Source organism: Megalops cyprinoides, chromosome 2, assembly GCF_013368585.1.
Source record: "Megalops cyprinoides isolate fMegCyp1 chromosome 2, fMegCyp1.pri, whole genome shotgun sequence".
NCBI classification, from domain to species: Eukaryota; Metazoa; Chordata; class Actinopteri; order Elopiformes; family Megalopidae; genus Megalops; species Megalops cyprinoides.
Window position 1 is genome coordinate 66184016 of NC_050584.1, and position 22500 is coordinate 66206515.

Consider the following 22500-nt stretch of genomic DNA (forward strand, 5'->3'; position numbering starts at 1 on the left):
GCACAACCGGGGACCGATCTGACCCGAGTTGCTTTTATCTTTCACGCACTCAGGCTGGAAGAAGGACATCCGCTAGCGGGCTGCATCGCTGAGAAAACCGCGAGTAACCACGCAATACGGCTGAGAACAACTTTACTGTAGAATGACACAATATCCCACAATATAAAAGGGCAATTTGGCATTATCTACATGCCGGTGGCACGGTTATCTGCTTAGCTGAAAATCTATGAAACCTTAGGGCAAGATGTGAATAGAGTATCACTGTCATTGCCATTATCGATATAATCTTGTGTTGACCACAACAAGCAGCCCTCTCAAAAAGGAGCATAGTTCCTGCGCTTTGGCGGAACATACAGCCTACCGTATATACCGGTGTTATCAGAAAATACGACCAAACCGTCACACAATCAGCCTAATGAAATACCACGTCCCACAACGTAGAATTTCTAACTTAAACGCGTTAGGCTCCTTAATTATTTACTTAACCTTTATTTCAACAGGTAGGGGCAATATTTAAAGTATGCGGACAGTACTTCGCTGTTAAACACAGGGGTAAACAAAACACATGCAGTGATACAGGGCGAGGAACCTGGAGATAGAGACCGTGTGAAAAGAGCCGCGAGTTATTATTGAATACTCCGCTGACACGTATGTTTTATACTTATTATATAAGTATGACTCAAAATATAAAACCAGAACAATCATTTACACGGGACCACAATTTAAAAATTAACCGAAAATAAAAGAGTAAAATTAAAACCGTGAGACATTGTTCTGTTATGAGGCGCAAGAGATCAGCCTTGGGCACGTAGCGTACGGTTTTGTCTGAGTGACGCTGCGGGGTTACGTGTCTCAGGTGGTTTGTTCTTCGAAAGCATGAGTCGAAACATGAATTTGCACGTCGGCTCAACATTTCTACCAGCGCGCAGAAGTGTCTCATTCAGAGAGGCCAGGCGCTACAGGTACAAGCTGCTCTTATGCGCGGATCTAGGACCAGATTGCACAGCCACAATTGTTACCCTAACTATTGCAAGGTAAACAAAAAAACTAGTCCTAGATCCGAAGTTGCGATCACCAGAGAATCAGGCATGGACGGCGCAGTACAGTCTGACGTTAGATGAGCTCACCTGCGTCATAGAAAGTGTCCAGAACCGTGGTCTCCCCGAAGTCCAGTCGCCCAAAAGTCACGGTGGTCAGGATGGCACTCTCGGCGTCGCAGGCACGCTGCAGACACTGCAGGGCCCCCGACTCCGGGCTGTTGGCCGCCACAGCCTTCAGCCCGTCGTTAAGCACGTACACCGCCCGGAGAGAGCGCTGCTTGGACAGCAGGCTGGGGCTAGAGACGTCGGCTCTCTCCACGCCCGCTGTCATCAAAATGCTGCCGGCGTGGTCACCCCCGGTCTCTGCCGCGGGCTGGCAAGGCGCGACCTCCATTGTGCTTGAAACGGCGCACCCGTGCTGATTTCCCCACTCCTTCAACCTCAGCTTTCTGTGCAGGCTCAGGGTTTCAGAGTCGTTTCTCCGCTAAAAAACAGGTGTTTCACTCGCTCTGCGGGGCGCGCACCTGCAGCCGTAGGAGGCGCGTGTTTATGCTGCCCTGCAGCTCGCGCTTAATCATCTCGTGCGCATCACAATTATTCTCGGGTCAGGTAGCTTGTCTAATTTGCTTGGTCCAGTTTTAACTAGATTTCACTGCAGCGAGAAAAAAAACCTCTTCCAGTTCCAGCGCTGTTGTGTAATTACGCAAAGAAGCAGGGAGCAGAAAATCTCTCCAACAATGCAAGAGTCAACAGTGCCCCGCCAGAGCAGCGTCAGCTGAGCGTCGGCCTCTCTAGTTCACTCTTTTCGGTAACTTACAACTCCCAAAACAGTCCCAAAGAACATGCGCCGAAAGAGCCCTTCTCCGCAAGTCAGTTGAGCGGAGCGATGTAAAGTGGAGAGATCTTTAGGTCACCTAACAGTTTTTGCTTTACAAATCGTTGTCATGTTTGCAAGAGACGAACGATTCATTCGAGTGGACCTTGCATTCGACAGCGCAAGGAGATTTTCACGGCGTAAATATCTGTGGGAAAGCGGAAGCGCTCATGACAGTAGCCAGCAACGCCTGACAGTCAGGCAGATAGTAAACTTCGGTGCATGGTTACAGATTCCGGCAAAACTAATAAGCATGATGTGCAAAGGGTCTGTCGGTAAATTCCAAGCCCTCCGATCCTCTCCTACGGAAAGAACATATCGCGGGAGTCATTCATTGTGTATTTCCGAGTCCGTCCAGCCCCAGCGCGCTGTTTTCCCTTCTACTTCTGTCTTGGCAGGCGGTGCTGAAATGCTATCGTGTGGTTGGCTAAATATAAAAAGCTCATTTTGATGCGCGACAGGCGAGCGGGCCAAGTTATTCCAAGTTACGCCGGTGTTGGAGATATTCGGCTGGCCGCCGGGTTCCGAGGTTCTGGAACCGTCGCCCAGACTGTGCTTCCACCGTCGCGCACCGATTCCTAGAATCCTTTATTCTCCCACACCAGGAGTTACAAACACATAGTTTAACTCGTTCCCACACGTACGCCTGGCACCGTGCCAGAGACGAGGTCGACGCTTCATCTTTATTGCGAAATTCCCCTTTGAGTTCCATGTGATTTAATGACGCGCTCAGCCCAAACTCCCGAAACTCCAAATTCCCCGAAGTTATTTCGAGGGCTGTAACCTGGAGTAGGGAGCTCAGCGATTATTGTTTACTTTTGGTTTCATATTTAGAACGTGTAACACACCAGAAAACATTCATTTAATTTATTTTAAAGTTGGTTTCTCTTATTGGCTCACAAAGCTGCAAGTAAATGTTTTTTTATCGATCATGTCTTTGAAATTAAGTCTAAAATAAATGCAGCATCAGCCGCTGCTGCCCACTCCACATACACCGGTTTTAGATGACCTCTGATCTCTACAACTGCTTCCAGATTTATGAGCCGATAATTTATGTTTTTAACGGTCACTCTTAGCGAAGCGTGCTACATTCTCGCATTCTGTACATTAACTATTTACACATGTGGGTAAACTGTCATTAATCACCTGACTGAAGACAACAGAAGCAACGCCCTCTCCCACACATCACATTTTACAGTGTTAATCCAACACTGTAAATGTTCATTTAACCCTGAAAAGTGTCTATACTGTCACAGTTTTGTTGAATTAACTCTCCTGATGTTGCTGTGCAGGGTTCACACCTGCCACCCTCTGGTTACAGACTGGGTTCCATCGTGCCTCCACCACAGTGCTCATGGCTGCCCTGCCTGTTGTATCGCACCCTGAGGGGATATGTTGTGTCACGGGCCTGCTTCCAGGAGCGGTCCGCAGACTGCGCTCCAGGAGAACTGCCCGTGTTGAAACCGCTGAAAATGGGAAGATGGAGGTTTTTACAACACAGTGCGCTGTGGCGCAACCGTGTTGGTCTTGCTGCACACTCTGTGAGCTGCGCGTTGCACACCCCGCAGTTGGGCGTCTGCACCCCTCTCCCAGGTGGGGTCCTTTTGCCCCCAGCACCCAGCTAAAAATGTCCTGACGTGACTTCATGGAGTTGACTTTTACATTACTGGCATTTTACATTAGGCCTGCATTAATGGCATTTTAGCAGATGATTTATATTGTTTTTTTTTTTTTTTACACAATGTTATGCATTTATACAGCTGGATATTTACTGAGGCAGTTGTGCATTAAGTACATTGCCCAAGGGTACAGCAGTAGTGCTCTGGCAGGGGAATGAACCAGCAACCCTTTGGTTGTGAGTCCTGCTCCTTAACCGCTGTGCTACACTGCCGCCCACTTTTGTTTTCCGCTGTGACCTTCTTACCGTCCCTGCCAGTGCGGGGTCTCCACAACCCGACGGCCGTGCTGGGAATCAGGATACTGCAGCTCGGTTAACTGATGAGGTTTAGACCTCGGTGTAGTGCGGCAGGGTAGTCTAAAGCTCTTCAGTTTTGCGCTCACAGGGCAGCAACAGACGAAGCGTTTAAACTTCAACACAGCAGTTTCATCTTATCCAAACAAACATGGAATACTCTCCTGTCTGACACGGAATTCAGCTGTGCAGCTGTGACAATGGATCGTAGATTATGATCTGGCCTTAAGGTCCGAAACCTCCCAAATAACTTAAAAACATTAACCGGATCAACAGTGACACAGTAACGTAGTACACATAACTCTCTGATGGCACCTTTGTTTGTGATTTTTTTTTGTGATTTTTTTTGTGATTCTTTGGTTTTGATGTTTTACATGTAGAACTTAGCAACTGTTGATGGTGCCTCTGGATCTATATGACGGAACACAAGAAGACGAGCAGGAAGAGGAACAGGCCATTAAGCTCAGCTGGGTGTGCAATATTACGGACAGAGTGTGTCTAGGACTGAATGCTCCTGTTGCAGACAGAACTAATCTTAAGATAGTTTAAAATACATACACACACACACACACATTTACATGCAAACACACATGCATACATACAAATAAATACATATATGCACATATGCACATATCCACATACCCAAACTCACACACATGCACATACATGCACATATAAATATGCATCCACACACACGTGTGAGTTTGAGCATGTGGTTGTGTGTTTATGTGAATGCATATGCATATATGTGTAAATATATATATGTATATATATATATATATATATATATATATATATATATATATATATATATATCACACATATGCATATGCATTCATATAAACACACATCCACATGCTCAAACTCACACATATGTATTTTACATTCACACACTCACATACATGCATACATACATGTGTACAAACACAAACCCACACACTCACACTCACACCCTCACACTCACACACACACGGACCAGCAGGCTCACACACATTGTGTGTTCTCTAATTTCATGCTTGTGGGGGCTGAGTGGCCTCTGAGCACTTAAGCGTGAGCGTACATGAGTTTGCATGTATGTTTGTATGGATGCATTTCAGTGTATGAGTATGCATATGAGTGTGTGTGCTCATGTACGTGCATGCATGAGTGTGCGTGTGTGTGTGTGTGTGTGTGTGTGTGTTGGGGGAGCTGGAGTGAGCTCCCCCCCACCCCCCCTGCTGGGCCTGTCCTGGCCTGACTGCTCTGCCTGGATGATATCACCCGCACAGACCCCGCCCCGTTTCCGCGGGAGATGGAGGAATCCACACAGCCTCACAGGGCACTCCTGGGTCTCCCTAACCACCCATGAAAATAAACACAGTAAAGAGCAATGGACTGGCGCTGACACGATAAGCACAACAGACTGTCCACTTAGAGAGAGAGTGTGTGTGTATATCTCAGAGTCTGAGGCTGTGTGTATCTCTCAGAGTGTGAGTGTGTATGTGTGTGCGCGTGTATTTGCGCAAAGTGTGTGTGGGTGCATGAAATTAGGGTTGTGTATTTATGTGTGTGACGTGTATGTGCCTAGGGTTATATCTATACATGAAAACCTGTGTGTGTTTCTGTTAGCATATGTATACAGAATGTGTGTGCGTGTGTGCATGTGTGGGTGTAAGCATATATATATATATATATATATGAGTGTGTGTGTGTGTGACTGAGTGCGTAGGTGCATGGTTGTGGGTATTTGTGTTTGTGTACCTGCCTGTGTGTGTATGCAGGTGTGTATAGAGTTGTGGGTATGTGTGTTTATGCAGGTGTATAGAGTTGTGGGTATGTGTGTTTGTGTACCTGCCTGTGAGTGTATGCAGGTGTGTATAGAGTTGTGGGTATGTGTGTTTGTGTACCTGCCTGTGTGTGTATGCAGGTGTGTATAGAGTTGTGGGTATGTGTGTTTGTGTACCTGCCTGTGTGTGTATGCAGGTGTGTATAGAGTTGTGGGTATGTGTGTTTGTGTACCTGCCTGTGTGTGTATGCAGGTGTGTATAGAGTGACTGTGCACCAGCGTGTTTTGTGATGGTTTATGAGTAAACAGAGGCAGACCGTGTGCCAGACCTCCAGCATCTGAACTCAGAGCGACCCCCGTACCGCAGATAGAGTGTCCACACTGACGTCTGACCTTTCAGAGCATTACGCTGCTGCCAAAGAATGTCTGAACAAGATGCGGGGTGTAGAGGTCCGCTGGCCTGGGATCAGTTTCATCTCTCCACAAAGTGCTTGGACCTGGTACAAACGCTAATCCTGGATCAGTGCCCGATGACACATCGTCTCATCAGCCCCACCTGGAGATGAACCTGTGAGGCGGCTCGGGGGTGACACCCAGTGGCCGAAGCAGGCAACTGCTGCAGCCAGAAAGTGCGCTTGTTAAGACACACACACATAAGGCACAAAATCGGAGCAGGACACTTGCTGAACATCATCCAAAATGATCACTGCGTTTTGATTTTTAATAAAATTTTCACACATGATTGCATTATTAGCGCATTAAAATATAAAAAGTATATATAGAAGATTTCTGCAAAAGAAATAACCAAGTCAGAAAACGAAACATGGTTTTCCTCATTGTCAAAACCGAATACAGAAAGGACAGAAAAATAAAGTCTAGTTTGTTCCAAGTAAAGAAGGCCTCAGTGTCTGGTTGCCGTGGAGACTGGTAGCACGGTAAAAGGGTGTGTCCAGGTGACAGTCTCTGAAACACACAAACACGCACACGCATACACACACACATAAATCACAAAAAAAGCCACACAGACGTGGCAAAGAAAAATATGTAATTTGTGAGCTGAACTTCAGTGAAATGCAACAGTTGTTGTTTTTATTTATTTTTCTCTGAGAAGTATAATCAAAAATAGTACCAGTGTGGCGTCATGGCAACCACATTTCCTTGTGACTGTTCTGCAGACGGGGCTCTGTCGCCATGACAACAGTCAATGCCAACACCTCCAGGTGACCCCCACCAGCCTCTTTAGCCCCGCCCATGACTCAAACCTCAGACTCATGCATTACACAAAAAATATCCTCTTTAAAAACAAACATACAAAGAAACAAAACCAGATTCAAACTGTGGGGGTTGGGAGGGGGGGTGGGGGGGGTGGGGGGTTTGTTCATTTCTGGGATCCTGTTGGTTTTATGTTTTTCTTTTCTTTTTTTTTGGCACAATCTATTTTGGCAGCGGCGTGGGTTTGGGCTGGCCCTGTCGCTGTGACGGCCGGCGCGGGAGACCTCATTTGGACAGGACTTTCTTTATGTGCTCCACCTCCATCTGCAACACACGAGGAACGGTGTCAGTCAGAACCCGGGGGACACCGGCCACCAGCGCCACGGTAACCTCAGCAGTTACCGGCACCATAATTTATGGATGGCTGTGCAGACCCGCTTTGGCTGCTTTTGTGAATACACTGACAGACTCTTACTTGTGACGCATTTACACTTCTTTGATTTTGTGCAATGTGTGTATTGTCTTATATGGTGTGACACGGTGTCCAGTGAATTTCCCCATGGAGGGATAACAGACTTTACTGAGACTAAGATTAAGGCCAAGATTAAGGCTAAGCCTAAGGCTAAGAGAGACAGAGCCCGGGTCTCCTTCAGCACAGCAGCACCACTGGCTCATACAGTCAGCTGCTCTGTGTTCAGCAACATGAACCATCTGCCTTTGCACGCTGGTGCAGGACTGCAGAAATTTAAGCTTTAGAACTTTAACAGGAAACACCTCTGAGATGTGACATTGCAGTTTCAAGTGAATGATTTTTTTTCTTTACCTGAAACAAAATGCTCTAAATTTGAAAGCTCTACCTGTGCAGAGGTGGCTTGTATTTGAGTCCTTTACTTGTTTTCCTGGGCAGATGCCCGCAGGTGGTGTATAGTCGAACTCTTTAAATGAGCAGAGCTGATCTATGTTTAACCTCTTCATCTGGGCGAATGTTACACCTGTGCATACCTGTAGTGACAGACGGATTCTCTTCTCCTCATCCAGCTCATTCATCAACTGCTTAATCTCTTTTCTATGGGATAAAGGAAGATCAGTCAGAGACACACACACACGCTCTCACACAAGTTCTCTCTTTCTCCCTCTCTCGCTCTCTCTCTCTCTCTCTCACACACACACACATACACACACACACACACACACCACAGAACAAACATGACAAGCAATGCTATGCAATTACATCTATCCCAGATGCTCACATGAACAAAATACAACACCTTCCCTCTCACATGCAAACACAGACAATAACTTAATTAATTGGTAAATGAACAAACATGTACACAAACATAATAAGCAAAGTGAAATTATTGTGGCATCTCCTCCCTCTACCCCCCTCTCCCCCTCCCTATCCCCCCCCCCCTCCTCCTCCCAGCCGTACTTGTGCTGGTTCTTCATCAGCTCAATGCTTCCTCTCAGGTCCCTCAGCTGTGCTCTCAGCTCCTCCATGGTGAGGGGCCCCTGGGGGCCCGGGTCGCTCTTTGGCTTGCTGTCCGGGGCGGAGGGTGAGGGGGGGCGCAGGGCAGCTGCCAGGGGGGTGGGCAGCAGCGAGGAGAGGGTGGAGGGGGCGCTGGCACTGGAAGACGAGGGGGGCACCACAGGCTTGGGGGGCAGCGGAGACTTTTCAGGAGCCTGTGGAGAAACCCACCCCCCCACCGCAGATCAGGACATAAACCTGTATACACCAACACCACGCTCAAAACACACAAACACCACGCTCAAAACACACCAACAACACGCTCAAAACACACCAACAACACGCTCAAAACACACCAACAACACGCTCAAAACACACCAACAACACGCTCAAAACAGACCTCCAGCATCAACAAACTCAGAACACGCCACCATTGCAGTCAAAACACATCAGTACCACAGGCAAAACACCCCAGCGGCAGCATGAAAGTAAGCCATCTCCAAATCAGCACAAAATTACAAGAAAAGAAGCATGTAGTCAGAGCATGACAAAAACAGCAATACACACAAAAACAGACACACATACACAGCTCACAGCAGTTCCCTCTCCCTGACCCCCCCCCAGATCACACCCCCTCTGCGTAAGAATGGCGCAGTAATCATCCTGCTTGGCACCCCCACAGAGGGACCTCAGTCTTCATGGCCTATGACACCCCCTATAGGTAGGGCGTGGGAGTGCATGCGGGGGGAGGGGGGGTGGGGGGGGGAGGGGCATGCGCCTTACTGCTCCGAGCAGGGCCACCGCGGGTACCTTCTTATTGCCGTCGCCAGCTTTGGGAGGGAGTGAGTCCAGCTCCTCCTTCCCCCTCTCTCTCTTCTCCTCCTCCGGGCTGGGAGAGTCCAGGAGATCAGGGCTGGAGAGAGAGGACTGAGAGAGAGAACGAGAGAGAGACAGGGAGAGAGGGAGAGAGAGAGAGAGAGAAGGAGAGAGAGGAGGTGGGGGGAGAGAGACAGGGAGAGAGAGGGAGAGACAGGGAGACAGAGAGAGAGAGACAGAGAGAGAGAGAGAGAGAGAGAGAGAGAGACGGGGGAGGTGAATGTTAGCCATTATCTTTTTATCCATTTCATTTTCTGTGTCGGTCTTTACATTATACGTCTGGCAAATGCTTCAGCACCACAGAAATTCTCTGTCGCGCCAACACTTTGAATTTGAAATTGAGAGAGAGAAAGAGACACACAGACAGACAGACAGAGAATGGGGAGAGAGGGAAAGGGAGAGAATCAGGTAATTGTAATACAGAGGTTGACACAGAAACACTCTTCCTTGTATGCAGTGGGAGACAGTATTCCTGAACAAGGGAGGCATTCTTTAATGAAAGTAGTATTTTCCTCCCTCAACTCTACTCAGATGACAAACTAAGAAAAGATGGCAGCTGTGTGGGGAGAGGGACAGAAAGCCCCACTTGAGACCAAACACACTGCCACCTGCCAGGAGTAAGCATTTTGCATATGGTGGGGGGGTGTCCCCATAACAGTTTCGATTTCTAATACTGTTCTTTTTTTAGTCTTTCCTTTTGTAGTCTACCCTTTTTATTATCACCTGAGCCCAAGATCAGTCTCAGGAGAGAGAGAGAGAGAGAGTGAGAGAGAGAGAGAGAGAGAGAGAGAGAGAGAGAGACGGAGAGGGAGAGAGAGAGAGAAATGAAAGAGGTTCCGCTTTCATGGGTAATGGAGGGTTAAGTGTTTCATTGTTTCCGTTGAGCGTTGGTGTGTGAGAAAGAGAGGGAGAGCAGAGTGGGGAGGAAGGGAAGAAGGGAGGGTGAGACAGAGAGAAAGACAGGGGTACGGGTGAGAGAGGGAGGGTGGGAGAGAACGAGAGAGTGTGCAAAGTTATGTTGTAAAACTGGACACATACTAGTGATGCAATGACAGTGGAGCAACGCGAAGGGAAAGACCCACCAGCATCTACAGGAACACTGCCCTGTGGGGTCAAAGGTCAGAACATATCCCCACCCACTGTCAGTGAGCATGTCAGGGTAATGGGGGGTACAGGTAGGGGTGGAGGGGTGAGGGGGGCGCTGAACCAACACACCTGAGAGGTGAGGGGTGTGGAATGACCTAAACATGGCCAGAGAGCCCACATTGGGGAGGGGGAAAGACAGGAGGGCTCAGGGTCAAAGCGTCCTGCAGGATTTTTTCAAGTTTTGCACAGTGCAATCCACAGTTTCAAATAAAAAAAAAATACACGCTAGAGTCAGCAGGGTAGCCAGTGTAAATAAACAGATAGCATTGCTATGGCTTGAATGCTTTGAAAAAATTCTTTCAGAATCTTAACAAGAATAAAATGTTCTTTAATATATATATATATTAGATAGATAATATATATACACTAATCTGCATGTGAAATCTGCACCTAAACAGCTAGCTAGGATGTTAGCTGCCTCAGCGTACATTTAACTACAGCAAAGCTGCAGCTTGGTAATGAGCTGGCTAGATAATTATAAGAACCACTGCTATGATACAGCAAGCCAGCTAATACATAATTGTTTAAAAGAAAAGTCAACCTCCTAGCTAGACTGAAGACTGTCTCTAATTACTTAAAGGAAAAATATATAGGTATTTTATATATGTTTCATGTGTTTCATTTTAAGCTAAACATAATTCTGATGAGCATCCTGCTAAAAATTTGTCCCGTTTGAGAAAATTTACACTGTGTATAACACAGTGCTGCTGCTTTCTTACAAACTTTATAAAACTGGGACTTCAGTTATTTGTGTGTGTGTGTGAGTGTTTGTCAGTGAATGTGTGTGCATGAGAGTGTGTATGTGTGTGTGTGAGTGTATGTGTGTGTGTGTGTGTGTGTGTGTGTGTGTGAGTGTTTGTCAGTGAATGTGTGTGCATGAGAGTGTGTATGTGTGTGTGTGAGTGTGTGTGTGTGTGTGTGTGTGTGAGTGTGAGTAGGTGTGAGTGTGTGTGTGTGTGTGTGTGTGTGTGTGAGTGTGTGAGTGTGTGTGTGTGAGTGTGTGAGTGTGTGTGTGTATGTGTGAGTGTGTGTGTATGTGTGTGTGTGAGTGTGTGTGTGTGAGAGAGAGTTGCATTCCCAGGCCCTCTTCACAACAGAGGTTTAAATTTAACCTCAAGGACGAGTCGGACACTGAAGCACTGCCGAGCACTGCACTCCAGAGACTGTAAACAAGCCAGTCACATGACCTGCTTAGCACCTGCCCTTACAATGACATCATCATGCCATCATCACACCCTCATCTCTACAGAACACACACTGCTCTCCCTGCTGGTCTCTCCACTCTGTCTGCTCTCTCCATCCCCACACACACAGAGTAAACCTGCCCTCCCTGCTGGTCTCTCCACTCTGCTCTCTGCATCCCCACACACACATAGAGTAAACCTGCCCTCACTGCTGGTCTCTCCACTCTGCTCTCTCCATCCCCACACACACAGAGTAAACCTGCCCTCCTTGCTGGTCTCTCCACTCTGCTCTCTGCATCCCCCCACACACATAGAGTAAACCTGCCCTCCCTGCTGGTCTCTCCACTCTGCTCTCTGCATCCCCCCACACACATAGAGTAAACCTGCCCTCACTGCTGGTCTCTCCACTCTGTCTGCTGTCTCCATCCTCACACACACACAGAGTAAACCTGCCCTCCCTGCTGGTCTCTCCACTCTGCTCTCTGCATCCCCACACACACAGAGTAAACCTGCCCTCCCTGCTGGTCTCTCCACTCTGCTCTCTCCATCCCCACACACACAGAGTAAACCTGCCCTCCCTGCTGGTCTCTCCACTCTGCTCTCTCCATCCCCACACACACACAGAGTAAACCTGCTCTCCCTGCTGGTCTCTCCACTCTGCTCTCTCCATCCCCCCCCACACACACAGAGTAAACCTGCCCTCCCTGCTGGTCTCTCCACTCTGTCTGCTCTCTCCATCCCCCCACACACACAGAGTAAACCTGCCCTCACTGCTGGTCTCTCCACTCTCTCTGCTCTCTCCATCCCCCCACACACAGAGTAAAAGTTTTACACATGAGTGTGCCCTTACAAGCTGTGCAGCTCCAGAGCACTCTCACACACTCACTCTCCATCTCACACACAGGACGTTGCTAAGCGGCATAGCACTGGGAGCAGGTGTCATGCCCTCACCTCCGGGCAGGTCGGTGGGTTGCTGAAGACTCGAGTGTTCTCTCACAAAGCACGAGAGTCATGCTTCAGACGTACACTCTGACGGGCTGCCTGTGACCAGTCAGCAGCCTCGTGCCTCGAAGGGCATAGTGTCACAATGCTAACGGCACGTCCGTCAATCTGACGGGCACAGACGGCTGCCGGCAAACCCCCCCCCCCCCCCCCGCGCAGTGTACTCACAGACGTGAAGACCTGTGAGCGAGGACGCCTGTCCGTCACCCGGGGCCGCGATGCCGTCGGGTGGTTCAGCTTCTCCGTGGACGACACGATGGAGTCGAAGTCCTCGACGTCTTCAAGACGAGACAAGCGAGCAGGCAAGACAAACAGGTTTAAAAACACAGAGCAGAGGCCTGAGATGAAAAGGCACCAGAGTGGAGGCAGTGCGTGAACTCTGACATTGACTGTAACCCCAGGAGCATGAGAATGAACTCTGACCTTTAAACCCAGGAGGTCAACATAAGGCTGAACACTTTACCACTCTACCAAAGGAATTCTACAAAGACAGAACACTCTGACCTTTGCCTCATGGGGCCAATATGAGACTGAACTCTGAACTCTAACCTTCGACCCCTAACTCAGAAGCGACCTCTACCTCTGAAAGCCAGGTCAGGGTCTTTTTCATAACTTGAGCATGTATAAATCTGAGTAAGCTCATTTCTGCCTTAAAAGAATGAGTCCAACCACCCCCAACAGCTCTGAGACCAGCAGTCATGTCAAAGTAGCGAAGCCTGATGGGGTGGCATTCAAGGAGGAGGTTAACAAAAAATGACCTCTGACCTTGACCTCTGACCTTGACCCCTCAAGAGGTAAAGTGAAGACTGCAGTGAATGTGCTATAATTGTCGTCTGGGTCGCACTGTCAATGAACAGTACACAGGAAGCAGTCGAGAAAAAAAATTCAAAACTTCACAACAAAGTTCACAAACACAACAAAGAGTGAGTGTAACATGTTAGCCTGGGTACCAGTCTCCTACCCAGTACCATTCCCCACTACAGCTTGTTCACCAGCCAGGCGAAATCCCCCCTCCCTGCTACTCACACTCATTAATGGCATCACGGCAAAGCCTGTTCCTGGCTTTCCAGACTGGCATCCAGGCTGGTAACACCACACACACAGACACATCAAAGCTGGGGTAAGGAGGCTTGTGGGATGGGGTGAGGAGAGATGGGAGAAGGAAGGAGAGGGAGGCGGGGGGAAGGGGAGAGGGAGGTGGTTATGGAGAGGGAGGGCTGGGTGGAGGGAGGCGGAGCGGGTAAGGGAGAGGGGTAGAGAGAGACGTGGGACGGGGGGGTTTGGGAGATGGAAGAAAGATGGAAGTGGAGAGGGAGAGGGGGAGGGGGAGGGAGGAAGGAAGGGGATAGGGAGGGGAAGATGGAGGGAGAGAGATATGGAGGGGGAGAAGAATAGGGAGATGGAAGGAAGATGGAGGTGGAGAGGGAGAGGAGGAGGTGGAGGGAGGCAGGAGGGAGAGGGATGGGGGAGATGGAGGTACAGATGTGGGGGTAGATGGAGGGGGATATGGAGGTGGAGAGGGAAAGAGAGACAGGGGAAATGACATGGTAGAGAGGGAGGAGGAGGCGTGGGGGTATGGGGAGGGCCTTACCAGCGGTGAGCGCGGAGCTGAGGTTGCCCATAGCGACAGAGTGACAGAGTGACAGAGTGCTAGGAGCTGGGTGACAGATGGAGTGAAAGGAACAGAAAACGGCGGCGCAAAAGGACAGTCTGAAAGCAACGACAGAGAAGAAGACGAGTTACCACGGACCCCCCAGGTGAAGCAGAGAGATCAGGTCTCACTCGTCCAGGTGTGCACACCTGCGCTCTGACTTTCACTAGTGAACACAAGGCTGAAAGCACTCACAGACAGCAGCCCTCACTTCAGCTGGGGAGGCGATGAAAGACGGCAGAAGCCGGGAGATGGACTGACATGGACTGATAGTGGAATAGAAAGGCTTTCATTGGCTGGTGCAGTGGCTCAGTGCTGCAGGTACTGACCAGTAACTCAGTCTGTCTCTGTGCATAAAGCAACCTGATTGGACAACCTCTATAAACCCACACCTTCTCTATCTCTACACCCCTCTAACCCTAAACACACTCACTCTACAACCCTCTTACCCTGCTTATACTCTGTCTCGACACAACAAATCTGGCAAACTCTGCTTCCTCTTGTTCTGTGGACAGAGCTAAGTTTGGAACGTCTGCGGTCCACTTAATTTATGCTTTTTAAAACAATCAACTAAAACAAACATAAAAAACAGCTGGAGGATGTGTATGGCCAGCACATGTTAACTAACAAATTCCTTTTGGCTTAATATATCAAAAATGAAAATTCACTATTATTTACAATTCTTAAAAAAAATGAATCGCCTCTGGTCTGAAAAGAAACAAACTGCATTAAAAGTACAATATCAAAGAGCTCCTTATATATTCATAACCGCTTTTAACAGAGAGCTAATTAAAACAGTCCAATAATACACTCATGTCTCTTTTCTGATAGATTTGATGTTATCATGCTGCACCAAAATCCATAAAGCCACCTATCTCTCCAGCCCAGAGATCCCTAATCCCCTAATTCCACACCCTCCTGGCTCTACACCACCCTGACCCGACACCCCACCTAATTATGCTGCCAAATGTACATTCCCCAAATTCTCAGTGAGGCACCATCAACTCTACCACCCCTAATTATTCACCTCCCAAAATTCACACATCCCCCTGACACCCTGTCAACACTACACATCTCAGATCTGACATTCACCCGCCTGCCCCCCTCCCCAATCCAACACACCCTCCTCCCCCACCCCCTGCCCTGATCCTACGCCCCCCTCTCTCGCCCCAATCTTACACTCCTCTGAGGAGCCATCACTGTGGCCATGCAGCCAGGGTCTGTGGTAACTCTACACCACTGTGTCTGTGTGTGTGTGTGTGTATTTGTGTGTGTGTATGTGTGTGTTTGTGTGTGTGCATGTGTGTATTTGTGTGATTCTTGTGTGTGTGTGTTATTCTTGTGGGTGTCTGTGTGTCTGTGTATGTGTGTGATTCTTGTATGTGTGTGTGCGTGTGTGTATGTGTGGGAGTGTGTGTGTCTATGTGTGTGTGTGCCCGTGTGTGTCGCATTGTCAGGGCTATCTTTAGCTCAGAGCAGGCAGACAGTCGGGCAGGCTCACCGATATCATGGGGCCTGTCCGAGGACCCCTTCTCCAGCGCCGAACCCCCGCCTTCCCACTTAGGGGCCTCGCACCTGCAGGAACACAGGGGGACAGTTTAGAGGGACGGACCTGCGTTCACGTCAGACTCCCCCTGCACGCGCCGGCCGAAGTGATCTCTGGGAGAGAGGGAGGGGGACAGAGAGAGAGAGAGACAGATGGAGAGACAGAGAGGCAGAGAGATTCAAACGCACAGTGAGAGAGAGAGAGAAATAGACGACAGAAAGAAAGCAGGGAGACAGAGAGACTGAAAGGGAGTGAGAGAGAGAAGCAGAGAGCTGACAGTCAGGAAAGGAGGGCAGGATAACACAGAGAGGGCTGTGTCCACAGCTACCCTCTCCCTCTCCACACTCTGCCTGAGCCTCCACTCCTCTCCTGGTTGTCTGCTTCCACTGCCCCTCCCCCCCCGACCACAGCTGAACGTAACCCCTCCCCCTGGCCCTACAGACGTGCCCCCTGCAGCCAATCGAATGGAGGCTGTAGAGACAGCTGGAGCAGCCGATGAGTGAGATGAGCAAACGCCTCCTGCACCCGGCCACCAATCAGTCAGGCGCTCGTAAATAAGCCTGCAGAAATCTTAGGTATTACTGCACTGTTCTCTATTGGACAACAAAAGGACACTTTCTATTGGTGGTTGTGGAAGTGTACTGAAGTCCTATTGGTGGAGATGAGAGCTTTTTTGTTAATACATTAGAAATGGGTGAAGTCACTGTGACTGCATATTTGTGTATACGTGTGTGTGTGTGTGTGTGTGTGTGTCTGATTTTGTAAGGTGGAACTCACGGCACAGTGGGGCCCGCAGGTCTCTCTGGTCTCTCCGGCCGCTTGGGGGTGAAGGAGGAGGGCCGGCCCAGGGAGTTGGTCGTTTTTGGGGGGAGGGGCTTCTTTGGGGGAACGGCAGGGAGAGCTGGCTTTGGGATGTCTGCAGCCTTTACCTCCTCCCCCGCTGCGGACACACACACACACACACACGCGCACACACACACACACACACACACACACACACACACACACACACACACACACACACACACACACGCGCGCACACACACACACATCATATCAGAAAAGAAACATTAGGACATTGTCCAGGCACAGCGAAGACGTATGTCTGAATGGAGGAAGCGCTCTTCAGCTCTTCAGCTGTAAGGGGTACAGCTCTCTGTACAGCCAGCCGAAACCACACAGAGGGTCAGAGACTGCAGAAACACAACACACGGCCACACACACACACACACACACACACATACACACACACACACACAGGGTCAGAGACTGCAGAAACACAACACACGGCCACACACACACACACACACACACAACCACACACACACACACACAGAGGGTCAGAGACTGCAGAAACACAACACACGGCCACACACACACACACACACACACACACACACACACACACACACAGAGGGTCAGAGACTGCAGAAACACAACACACGGCCACACACACACACACACAGAGGGTCAGAGACTGCAGAAACATAACACACGGCCATACACACACACACACACACACAACCACACACACACACACACACACACACACGCGCGCGCACACACAGACATACACATATGCACACACACACAAACACACACACACAGCTACACACAGAGGGTCAGAGACTGCAGAAACACAATACACAGCCATACACACACACACACACACAGACACACACACACGTACACAGAGTTAAACACACACAGAGCCACACACACATAGAACAACACACACAACACTACATAAAGTAAGACAAAGTAGGGCAGCGAAAGCCAAACAGGTCAGCAGGCCAAAAGCAGACCAAAGCAGGCCAAAGCAGGCCAAAGCAGGCCGAAGCAGGCCGAAGCAGGCCAAAGCCAGCCGAAGCAGTCTGAAGGCGGCCATACCTTTCTCCTCTCCTCTCTGGGGTAGCGACTCAGGCCGTTCTGGCGGGACCTTTTTAGCGTCTGGCTTTTTCTCTGAGGATGGTCATACACATTGCAGGCAAAATGTCACCACGGGAGTCAAAGGTCAGTGTATGGTCGAGCTACACTATAATGTGTTAGCAGCACACTGCTGTCATTACATGAGCAGTTCTGTAGCACTGTGCAGTTTGCCAGGGGAACTGTGTGCAGTCCACCATCATTCAACAAGATTCTTCTTCCCATGAGCCTCTGCTGTCATACAGACCACATGACCTACATTGCTGAAACCCTCAGTGACAGGCGTCATGGAGTGACTCCACATCACACACACACAACACACAGACGCACATATACACACAAAACTCTCTCTCTCACACAAACACACTCACACTTGCAAACACGACACACACATACACACAGAAACATATCATTCACACACACACGTTCACAAACACTACACTATCTCAAACACACATACACACAGAAACATAACATTCACACACACACGTGTACACACACACAAATCGTGAAGTAGCAGCACCACAGGAAAGGAGAGGGGTGTGATCTGGTTCCTGCTGTCTGGGTCAAAGTTCAGACGTCATAAGTGGAGGACGATCACACATCCTTTCAACGTGTCTCACACAGTGCGATCTGTCAGAGCTAACAGGCTGGAACTGCATGGGCGCAGGAATTCACTGCTGCAGGGAATGAGAGAGCGGAGCCTGATGTTACAGCATCTCAGCATTCAGCAGCCCTCCTCCTCCCTCTTTACCCATGCAGAACCAGCCTAATTGGGTATTTAGAGTCTAATCTGAAACACGTGCCCTCAGGGGCCCCGGATCTCGGGGGGGGTCACAGCAGAAACTGAGCGCGTGGGCGGAGACAGGCTCCCAGGGGACGCCCGGGAAGATCCCACAGCTCATTTACATGCACAGTGCATTCTGGGTGATTTAACGCCTCCGTGCTGTTTATCAGCAGCGAGCCCCGCGCTGCTTCTCCTCTCGGCCAGCAGGGGGCGTGAGAGGCCGGTGGAGCCGGCTTCCCTGATCGGATTCCAGGCAGTGACACACAGACAGCTGTCAGCACAGGACAGCCAACGTAGAGACACCTGGCTCCTGCCATGTTAAACTTAAGGGGCTGCCACAGGTGGCCAATGACACACACACACACACACACACACACACACACACACATAAACACACACAGACATGCACACACGCACACACACATACTTACCTACATTTACACATACATTTACATGCACGGTGCATTCTGGATGATTCAGAGAGAGGGATGGAGGAAGAGAGGACAGAAAAAGAGGAGAGGAGAGAGAAGGTTTACCTGCGTTCTGCTTTGCGGTGGGTGCGGCTGGGGGTGGGGGTTTCTTAGGTCTCTGTAAAAATAAGGAGAGTTTAACACCTCCAACCGGTTAGGCAGGGACACAGTGCAGTGGGAGGTCCTGGGATGAGCTGTGGGGGGGGGGTACGGGAACAGGGGTGGGGGGTAATGGGAGTGTGGGGGGGGGGGGGTCGCATGCAGAGTGAAGGGCAGCGTATAGCTTTGGAATGTAACCCATTTGTGACAGAAGAAAGATGCTTTTGAGTATATATGTATGTGTGAATATACATTTGTGTATATATGTAAGTGTGTAAGGGTATGTGTGTGTGTGTGTGTGTGTGTGTGTGTAAGGGTGTGTGTGTGTGGTGTGTGTATGCAAGTGTGTAAGGGTGTATGTGTGTATGTGTGAGTGTGTAAGGGTGTGTGTGTGTGTGTGTGTGTGTGTGTGTGTGTGTGTGTGTGTGTGTGTAAGGGTATGTGTGTATGTGTGTGTGTGTGTGTGTGTGTGGTGTGTGTATGCAAGTGTGTAAGGGTGTATGTGTGTATGTGTGAGTGTGTTAGGGTGTGTGTGTGTGTGTGTGTGTAAGGGTATGTGTGTATGTATGTGTGTGTGTGTGTGTGTGCGTGTGTGTGTACCTGCCCTCCACTGCCTGACATGCTGATGCAGACTGAGGCCCTCTGTGTCCCACTCTAACCCCAGACTCTCTCAGCCAGTCCTGCCACATCCTGCACAGGAAGGCCTGGCCAATCGGAGCCCGTGCCCACCCGCTCGGCCCGCCCCATCGCCAACAGGACCCAATCACCTCAACCCACTGAGCCACGGAACCCGCAGCCCCGCCCCCCGACATTCACTCACACCACACGAGACAACATCCGGACACCCGAGCAACCGAACCCCGTGTCTTTCCCCCACACTTTTGCTACCCCCCCCCCCCCACAGGACACCGCCTGGCTGAGCATGAGATGCATGAGAGGGGCCTGCAGAGGGGGGCGGTGTCCAGGCCTGGGGGCGGGGCCACCCAGGAAGAAGGGGGTGCGCTCAGGCGGCTCTCACCTCCTTCTCCACATCCGGGACGAGCAGTTTGACGAAGTTATCCGGGAAAACGCCCTGCCTGCCGTTCAGCTCCCCGAGCCACCAGCCGGCATCCGCACACTCCTGCGGGGTCAGAGGTCAGAGGTCAGAGGCCAGAGGGCAGGCCACCGCACACAGAGGACAGAGTCGGACGATGAAGACACTCATTTGTTACTTCATAGACCCCGCGCAAACTCTAGACCGTGTCTGTGGTTACACCGTGCTGTGCTGACCGCACATTCGTCACAATGCGGTCTCAAAACCCACGGTCCACTCCAACAATCACACAGCACATATCAGTCTAACTTCCACAGCCTCTGTCACCAAGCACAGGGCAGACTGCGCCAGGAAAAAAAACATGAGGAGGAAGCACACCGCGAGTCACAGAACCCGGAGACAGGAGTGCACTGTGACTCCTGGGTATTGTAGTCACAGAACTCGGAGACAGGAGTGCACTGTGACTCCTGGGTATTGTAGTCACAGGACCCGGAGACAGGAGTGCACTGCGACTCCTGGGTATTGTAGTCACAGAACCCGGAGACAGGAGTGCACTGTGACTCCTGGGTATTGTAGTCACAGAACCCGGAGACAGGAGTGCACTGTGACTCCTGGGTATTGTAGTCACAGGACCCAGAGACAGAAGTACACAGTGACTCCTAGGTACTGTAGTCACTGGACACATAATCAGTAAGAACACAGACACTCATGGGTATTGTAGTTACAGACTGAGACTATAGCTCAAGTGGAAAGAGTGTATGACATAAGCTAATACAGAATCATCATCACTTCTGGAAAACAGTTATTTTCTTCTTCTATTTTTTTTCTTTTTCACAGCTGTTTTGGAAAGACTAAGGCTTGCCTTCGAATACACAACCAAACCACAGGACACTAATGTGACTGTCACTTGTTGATTCAGCTTCTTTCATAAATCTTTTCACTCCCTAAGCAAGTAGTATGGCATATCAAAGCGCTAACACTTATTAACCCGGTGGAATCAGCATGACACTCTCTGTGCCAGGGACACACTAACTCCGCCAACCACCTGGTCAGTCAGCCATACTCACCTTGCTGATAATGGCCACAATCTCCCCTTCTTTGATGGACAGCTCATCCTCATTTTGTGCTTCATAAGGAAATATAACTTTACAATACTCCTTTGCTGAAAGAGGGAGTGAAAGAGAAAAATATCAGAAGTGAAACTGACGGGAACAAGAACTAACAGATATAAACTGTGCTGGGGTGTGCTGAACTGCCGAACCTCTCCCTGACAGACAGCCTGGATGTGGAGGGTGTGGTCCGGGCCGTTAGGCTCGTTATGTGCTGTAGCGCTGTTTCTGTCCAGGACTGTACAGATAGATTTTGGGAGGAGGCTGGAGTACAGCGCTTGGCTTCAGCACACAGCTGCATTCTCCCTGCATGGGTGGGTTTTTACTCATGATCCCTCAGGCCCAGGTCCCACATGAGGGACGGCCCCTGTCCCCCTGTAGCCGGACTGCAGGCTCACTCACCTTTGACCTTGCTGTCAGGCTCCGCCTTCATGGTTTCAGGGGCTGCGGAGAGCACAGGTGGCTTCTTCACTGCCTGCTGCTGCTGCTGCTGCTGCTGCTGCTGCTGCGAGGAGAGCAAAGACAGGTTACATTACATACAGATACAGACACGCACTGAGCATCAGACATAACTACACGACCACAGAGACCTGCACCGACCATCAGGCATGACTACACGACCACAGAGACCTGCACCGAGCATCAGACATAACTACACGACCACAGAGACCTGCACCGACCATCAGACATGACTACATGACCACAGAGACCTGCACTGACCATCAGACATGACTACACGACCACAGAGACCTGCACTGAGCATCAGACATAACTACACGACCACAGAGACCTGCACTGACCATCATACATAACTACACGATCACAGAGAGCTGCTCTGAACATCAGACATAAATACATACATTACAAATACACAACTACAGAGACCTACACTGAGATTAGACATGAATACACAACCTCAAAGACCTGCACCAAGCATTAGACATAACTACACGATCACAGAGAGCCGCATTGAGTATCAGACATAACTACACGACAACAGAGAACTGCACCAAGCATCAGACATAACTACATGACCACAGAGAGTGGCTCTAAGCACCAGAAATAAATGCATTTATTACCACAGAGAGCTGTACTGCGCATGAGAAATAACTACACATGAGAACCTAAACTGAGCATTACAAATGACACCACAACCACACAGACCACACAGTGAGCATTTGCCATGATGTCAGAGACCTGCACACCACATTTGAAATGATTACATGACCAAAAGGCTCAAAGTGCAACACAGAATGCCAAAGAGGACAACCCAATCACAGAGAGGCCGCCCATTCAACTTGAAACAGTGGGATATCTGCAATCCAATGAAGAAGCACTGCACT

At 49.7% G+C, this 22500-nt stretch overlaps 2 protein-coding genes across 4 annotated transcripts in view; both read right to left on the bottom strand.

Annotated features, from left to right (window-relative positions):
* The window catches only part of map3k15 (mitogen-activated protein kinase kinase kinase 15), a 35270-nt gene extending 32756 nt beyond the window's left edge, over positions 1–2514 (bottom strand). The window contains 1 exon segment of the mRNA XM_036520760.1: positions 1128–2514. Within this exon segment, the coding sequence (XP_036376653.1) occupies positions 1128–1434 (307 nt within the window). The 5' untranslated portion in view covers positions 1435–2514.
* A 4493-nt stretch (positions 2515–7007) lies between these two features.
* The window catches only part of sh3kbp1 (SH3-domain kinase binding protein 1), a 79715-nt gene continuing 64222 nt past the window's right edge, over positions 7008–22500 (bottom strand). The window contains exons 7-18 of one of the 3 annotated variants that reach the window (XM_036521821.1): positions 21560–21653; positions 21116–21210; positions 20034–20135; positions 18983–19034; positions 17624–17695; positions 16511–16673; positions 15689–15762; positions 12705–12814; positions 9139–9255; positions 8293–8543; positions 7866–7929; positions 7008–7187 (exon numbers count right to left, since the gene is read on the bottom strand). In XM_036521821.1, coding sequence (XP_036377714.1) covers positions 7149–7187; positions 7866–7929; positions 8293–8543; positions 9139–9255; positions 12705–12814; positions 15689–15762; positions 16511–16673; positions 17624–17695; positions 18983–19034; positions 20034–20135; positions 21116–21210; positions 21560–21653 — 1233 coding nt within the window. In that variant the 3' untranslated portion in view covers positions 7008–7148. Of the gene's footprint in view, positions 7188–7865; positions 7930–8292; positions 8544–9138; positions 9256–12704; positions 12815–15688; positions 15763–16510; positions 16674–17623; positions 17696–18982; positions 19035–20033; positions 20136–21115; positions 21211–21559; positions 21663–22500 lie in introns of all 3 variants that reach the window. The other 2 variants (XM_036521820.1, XM_036521819.1) reach the window with 2 other exon arrangements.